We start from the raw sequence: 6,546 nt of genomic DNA, 5'->3' as shown, positions 1-6,546 counted from the left end.
TGGGTGTGGAGGGATCTTTGAGGGCCCTTCCCACCCAAACCAATCCCTCCCATACCCTGGAGGGATTTCAAGGATGTGGCTGTGGCTCTTGGGGATGTGGGTCAGTCCAGCCCTGGCAGTGCTGGACTCCAACACTGAGGTCTTTTCCAACCTCAATGATTCCATGATCCTACAGTTTCATTCTATACATTAAAATCACACAAGACCAACCAAAATCAAGGCTCCTTTAGGTCCACAGTCCCTTAACAAACCAGGAACTGCACAAATTAGATCCTGCAGTTCCAGGATTCCTAACTCACCCCAAACTTGCAGAGTTCCTGGCTCTTAATAACTGTTGTAAGAAAACACTTCAAAGGAAGGAGAAATTTAAGGCAAGATCTGTGAAACTTCTGCTCTCCAGACCAAGCTAAACCCCCTCAAGATGCAGAACAGGCACTAAAACCAGGGCAGCCCCCACACACCATCGTTAGGGACTCCTTGGAGTTCAATGTTGGTGGTTTTGGGCTTCTTCTTTGGTGCCTGGGGGCCATCAGAGGAGGATTGTCTCTTCTTCTCAGAGCCCAGCCCCTCGTCAGTCAGGGAGCTCTGCACAGCATCTGGGGGGGGTCCATAGGGGTTCTCCTCTGGATCTTCCACCTCAGGAGCAATGGGTAAGTACAGCAGGGCCTTGGAGTCCTCCAGCTCCTCATCACTGGCAAGGGAAAACAGCTGCTGTCAGTTAAAAATGTCATTTTTGTGTTATTACACAGGGGAATGTCAGTGGTGTGTTTTGTACCCAGGCTGGAAACAAGATACTCTGTCACCTGCTACAGAAGGCAGCAATGGGGTCCACACTTGTCACATCCACCTCTTCATCCTCTGCAGCATCAGCACCTGAGAACCAGGGGAAAAAAACACAAATTAAAGAGAGGAAAGAAAAGAGCAAATTACTCAGAAAGAATTGGACTGGCTGTGCTTAAATGTCAAAGCATGGAAAAGTGGGAATTGAAACAGAAAACAAATCTAAAGTACTTCCTCTGAAATTCAAGCAGAAAACAAACCTAAAGTATTTCCTCTTAACTTTAATTAAAGCACAAAACAACCCTAAAGTGTTTCCTCTTAAAACCAGCAGGTTTTTATTTTATTTTCCTGTGTTCTAACACAGACCTATCGCTGTGACCCACCAGCAGCAGAGAGAGAAGTTAAAACCTTCAAATTGTTCTCACTGAAGTGGTTCTTAAATCTGATTAAATTAAACTGATGCTTAATTCCCACAGGCTAATTTTAGAGTGAACACAGAAACTGCTAAACAACAATTAATTTAAATATGAGAAGTGCTGCAAAGGCTGGGGGTGAGGAGAGCTGGGTGGTGTGCTGGGAATAATCCTTATTTCCATTCCTTTCAGATTCCATCATCTCTTCCACGACTTTTGGGCACCACCAAGTGGTGGCTGTGCTGACACAGATTCCATGGGCCACCCAGGCAGGATAAGGAGCATTTTCTCCCCAGGAAGAGTTGGAGCAGTACCTGTCTGCTCTGGTTCACTCTTATCTTCATCTTCAATGTCAAACTCTGACTCCCTCTCCTCGTATTCCACGTTCTCATCCAGCTCTTTGAAGTCAGGGGCAAAGGCACTCCAGTTTTCCTAAGGCACAAATCCAGAGTGGGTTTTACTCAACCAGAGGAAGAGCAGCTGCAGGGAGGATTCCTGCAATCCCAACCAAATACCCTGGAGGGATTTCAAGGATGTGGATGTGGCTCTTGGGGACGTGGGTCAGTGGTGGCCCTGGCAGTGCTGGACTCCAACACTGAGGTCTTTTCCAACCTCAGTGATTCCATGATCCCACAATTTCATTCTGTACATTAAAATCACACGTGACCAACCAAAATCAAGGCTCCTTTAGGTCCACAGTCCCTTAACAAATCAGGAACTGCACAAATTAGACCCTGCTGAAAATCCCACATTGTAACATTCCTTAAACATTGCAATGTACATCCCAAACCAAGGCTGAATGTTCCCATTTAGCCACTTGGATCACTCACTCAGACCTCCTGTACTTAAAGAACACACCCAGGAGGAGACTATTCCCAAAGAAAATGTCCCTGGGATGATATTTAAGGCTTAATGCAAAGCTCAGCTGAAGTTTGAGGACCTTCCTCCCACTCAATAAGGTTGCAAACATGTCAAGTGAGGCAGCTGAGCCCCAAAAACCTGTGGAAATGGGATTTAATGAAGGATTTCAACACCACAACAACTGAGACTACAAGGATGGAGAGCACTGGGGAACCAGGGAATGGTTTGGGCTGGAAGGGACCTTAAAGCTCATCCCATCCCACCCCCTGCCACGGGCAGGGACACCTTCCACCAGCCCAGGTTGCTCCAAACCCCATCCAACCTGGCCTTGGACACTTCCAGGGATGGGGCAGCCACAGCTTCTCTGGGCAACCTGTGCCAGGGCCTGATGCCAAGGGAAGGATCCAAACACTCACCACTTGGTTCTGAGCCCATATTGACACCACCCCGCTGGAAATGGAAGCGATGATGGGTCGCACGGGATGCCACTGGGTTTGTTGGGAAGAGAGGAGAGGAGAAACTTCATTAAGTTCTCATTTTAGAAGAGCTCAGTTTGCAAAGCAACCAGAAACACTGAACAGCAGTTTTCTTACTGCTACATCCAGGAGCAGCTCTCCTCTGGTGCCGTGGAGGATCTTCACCAGGTTCCCAATGCTCTTCTCCCAGATGTACAGGGCGTGCTGCCGTGCTGACCCTGCCACGATGTATTCCCCATCCCCAGAGAAACAGCACTTCTTCCAGGGTGTCCTGGGAGCACAGGGAGCAGCACAGGATCAACCACAGCCCAGGGCAGAGGGATGGGGAAGGGGGGTTGATCTCCTGGCTGAGATCTTACGCACTCCCATCCTCAAAAAACATTTAGGCTTCAAGTTGTGCCAGGCAGGTTTGAAACGAGAATATCTGTCCTTGCACAGAGTGAGAGACTGAACCACCCTTCAGGCAGAGACTGGTGGGCTCTGAGCACACAGTCACCTGTTCACAGATTCATGGAATATCCTGAGTGGGAAGGGACCCACAAGGATCAGGAGTCCAACTCCTGGTCCCGCACAACCCCCAAATCCCACCCCGTCCCTGAGAGCGTTGTCCAGGCGCTCCTCGAGCTCTGGCAGGTTTGGGGCTGTGACCACTGCCCTGGGGAGCCTGTTCAGTGCCCCACCACCCAGTGGGGCTGAGGAGCCACCCCAGAGCCTCCCACCTGTTCACCAGATCCTGCAGTTTCTGCATGGGCTCGGGCTCCCCGTCCCTGCCACACGTCAGGATCTCCCGGCCGTCGTACACCCGGATGATCCGGTCGGCCGTGTTGATCAGGAAGCAGCTGGAGAGGGAGGAGGGCACAGGGCATTAAAAGACTAAGGGAACACAAAGAACTCTGTGGGGGGGTTCTGAAGACCTCGTGTGCTCTGCCAACCCCACCTAGAGCGTTCCAGCACTGCAGGACAGTGCAGGGACTCACCTGCCCTTCCGAGCGAACTCGATGGATTTGATCGCTGTGGTGTTGCTGGTCCCAGTGGTCACTCTGAAGGAAGCAACAAGATCCTGAGTGTCTGTTTTTAAGACCAAGATCTGAAGATCAAGCAGACAGAGAGCAATCAGTGTCTTCATTGGAGCTCATTTCTCTCTTGGTGCCTTTCCCATCAGTCCCTGACGCTGCCAACAGAACCCTCAGCAACCCACAGCTGGATCCTGTGGGTTCTGCCACTGCAGAACCTCCTGGGACAGTTCTGGGACAAAACACTGCTTTATTTACCCTGGAAAAGGATCCAACAGCAGCACAAAGGCCTAACTCAGAAAGGATCACAGAATAATTGAGGCTGGAAGATCCCTCGAGGATCTCTGAGTCCAACCTGTGTCCAATTCCCACCTTGTCCCCCAGCCCAGAGCACTGAGGGCCACATCCAAGTCTTCCCTGGACACCTCCCTGGGCTGCCCCTTCCAAGGCCTGACCACCCTTTCCAGCAAGAAATTCCTCCTGGTGTCCAACCTGACCCTCCCCTGGCACAGCCTGAGGCTGTTCCCTCTCCTCCTGTCCCTTGTTCCCTGGGAGCAGAGCTCAACCCCCCCTGGCTCCCCCCTCCTGTCAGGGGGTTTATAGCCCAGAGATCTTCAAAGACAAATGTGGTGCTTCATTCAGATCACATCAATAATTCCAGAGACATTCAGGGAGCTTTGCTTGGACATTAAAACAAAGAAAACAACCCAGAAACATTCAGCAGCCTGACAAAGCCAGGAAGGATTGGAAGCTCCCTGCTGGAGCCTCCCCTTGCCCTTGGCATTCCCAGTGGAAATGTGTTCCCTGCTGGAGCCTCACCTTGCCCTTGGCATTCCCAGTGTAAATGTATTCCCCTCTCCTGTCAAAGGAGGCCACCACGTTGAGATCAGAGTCATCATCCACGGGCAGGACCACGTGTTTGGAGTCTGACAGTGTGAGCATCACTGGGGCTGACTTCATGGGGCACACCAGCACCCTGTTCCTGCAAAGCAGAGCAGGAAGAGTTGCTAGTTCCTCCTCTGGAAAGGGATTTCCACATTTAGAAGTAAAAAAAAAAAAAATCCCAATCTATATCAAGAAATACAAAATATCCCTGCATTTTTATTACAGAATATCCCTGTATTTTTATTACAGAATATCCCTGCATTTTTATTACAGAATAACCCTGTATTTTTATTACAGAATATCCCTGTATTTTTATTATCTTGTCTTTGTTACTTCAACAGGCAAAATGACATCAAGCTTGTGCCTTACTTTCATTTCCTTTCTTTCTCTGCAAGTTCCTCCAGGCCTGTGCCGTGACTTCTAAACTCAGTGAGACATTTCTACACATTCCCAAGAATCATTCCCTTGTTTCCTGCCATCCTGATACTTCCATAATGAACACAGTGATACTTCCATGATAAACAGAACTGATATTTCCATAACAACCAGAGCTGTTATTTTCATAATAACCAGAGCTAATATTTTCATAATAAACAGAGCTGATACTCCGTAACAAACAGAGCCACAAACAACCCCAGGCAGTTCCTAATCCCAAACCAACCCACTAAAATAGTGGATCTGCATAGAATTTAACCAATTCTGGATCCCAGCCCTTGTCCCAGAGCACTTACTGGTCCCGGGGGTGGTACTGGACCTTGAGGATGGGCGAGGGGAAGCGGAACCTCTGGTCACAGTCCCCTGACAGCACATCCCACTGGGACACAATGTTGTCGGTGGAGGCACTGACCAGTTTGTGCCCATCCCGGCTCCAGCTGCAGCAGGGAGAGAGGCAGGGCCAGTTAAAGTCGCTCCTCAGAGCTTAAAACACACCCACAGTTTAAGTTTAGCAGCTTCACAGGTAAACCTGGGAGCTGAGAAAACAACCTGGCAGGTAAATATAAATGCACTTCCAAATGCTCCCAAAGGGAAATGTCCTCAAGTGCCCCAGGGAGACCCACAGTTTAAGTTTAGCAGCTTCACAGGTAAACCTGGGAGCTGAGAAAACAACCTGGCAGGTAAATATAAATGCATTTCCAAATGCTCCCAAAGGGAAATGTCCTGAAGTGCCCCAGGGAGTCCCACAGGGGCTGGGATTGCAGGCCCCAGCACACCCAGGGGGTCAGGGGGCTCCAGAGCAGCTGGTGCTCAGCAAACACAGGTAAAATCTAACAAAAATCAGGGAATCACACAATGGTTTGGGTGGGAAGGGACCTTAAAGGTCATCTTGAAGTCCCACCCCCTGCCATGGGCAGGGACACCTTCAACTGTCCCAGATTGCCCCAACCTGGCCTTGGGCACTTCCAGGGATGGGGCAGCCACAGCTTTTCTGGGAAATCCATTCCAGCCCCTCACCACCCTCCAGGGAAGAATTCCTTCCCAATATCCCATCTAACCCTGCCCTCTGTCAACAGGAAACCATTCCCCCTTGCCCTGTCCCTCCACCCCTTGTCCCAACCCCTCTCCAGCTCTCCTGGAGCCCCTTTGTATCCCACACTGCACATGTTGACACAGACAACCCACTTGGGAACATCACACTCTTCCTCTGCAAGAAATCCCTCCCCTCTCAGGCCATCCTGGAGCCCGACAGCCTGACCTCCCCATCCCAGCTCTCCTCCCTCCCCTGGAGCAGCAGGCAAGGCTGGAATTCCCGGGAAGGTGGGATTTCCTGACCAGAGGGAGCAGAGGGGGTGGATGTTTGAGGGGATTCCCTGACCAGAGGGAGCAGAGAGGGTGGATGTGGGAGGGGATTTCCTGACCAGAGGGAGCACAGGGGGTGGATGTGGGAGGGGATTCCCTGATTCCCTGATCAGAGGGAGCACAGGGGGTGGATGTGGGAGGGGATTCTCTGACCAGAGGGAGCACAGGGGGTGGATGTGGGAGGGGATTCCCTGACCAGAGGGAGCACACGGGGTGGATGTGGGCACTGATGATCTTGGCGATGCCCCTGGTGAGGAAGTCCCAGATGACGATCCTGCCGTCGTTGCAGCCCACGGCGAGCAGGGTGCCCCAGCGGTTGAA

The 6,546-nt window shown here is 50.9% G+C and overlaps 1 protein-coding gene across 3 annotated transcripts in view; it reads right to left on the bottom strand.

Moving 5' to 3' along the window:
* RBBP5 (RB binding protein 5, histone lysine methyltransferase complex subunit) overlaps positions 1-6,540 on the bottom strand; it is a 10,282-nt gene extending 3,742 nt beyond the window's left edge. For 2 of the 3 annotated variants that reach the window (XM_029962572.1, XM_018079769.2), the window contains exons 1-10: positions 6,422-6,540; positions 5,160-5,300; positions 4,363-4,525; positions 3,508-3,617; positions 3,250-3,369; positions 2,648-2,801; positions 2,471-2,542; positions 1,508-1,625; positions 804-873; positions 462-691 (exon numbers count right to left, since the gene is read on the bottom strand). In XM_029962572.1, the coding sequence (XP_029818432.1) occupies positions 462-691; positions 804-873; positions 1,508-1,625; positions 2,471-2,542; positions 2,648-2,801; positions 3,250-3,369; positions 3,508-3,617; positions 4,363-4,503 (1,015 nt within the window). In that variant the 5' untranslated portion in view covers positions 4,504-4,525; positions 5,160-5,300; positions 6,422-6,540. Of the gene's footprint in view, positions 1-461; positions 692-803; positions 874-1,507; positions 1,626-2,470; positions 2,543-2,647; positions 2,802-3,249; positions 3,370-3,507; positions 3,618-4,362; positions 4,526-5,159; positions 5,301-6,421 lie in introns of those variants that run through there. The other variant, XM_029962573.1, reaches the window with a different exon arrangement.
* Positions 6,541-6,546: the final 6 nt, after the last annotated feature.

This window comes from Manacus vitellinus, unplaced genomic scaffold (genome assembly GCF_001715985.3).
Source record: "Manacus vitellinus isolate BGI_N305 unplaced genomic scaffold, ASM171598v3 scaffold_47_pilon, whole genome shotgun sequence".
NCBI classification, from domain to species: Eukaryota; Metazoa; Chordata; class Aves; order Passeriformes; family Pipridae; genus Manacus; species Manacus vitellinus.
Note: the sequence above shows the minus strand (reverse complement) of the source record. Positions and strands in the feature narration are given on the sequence as shown.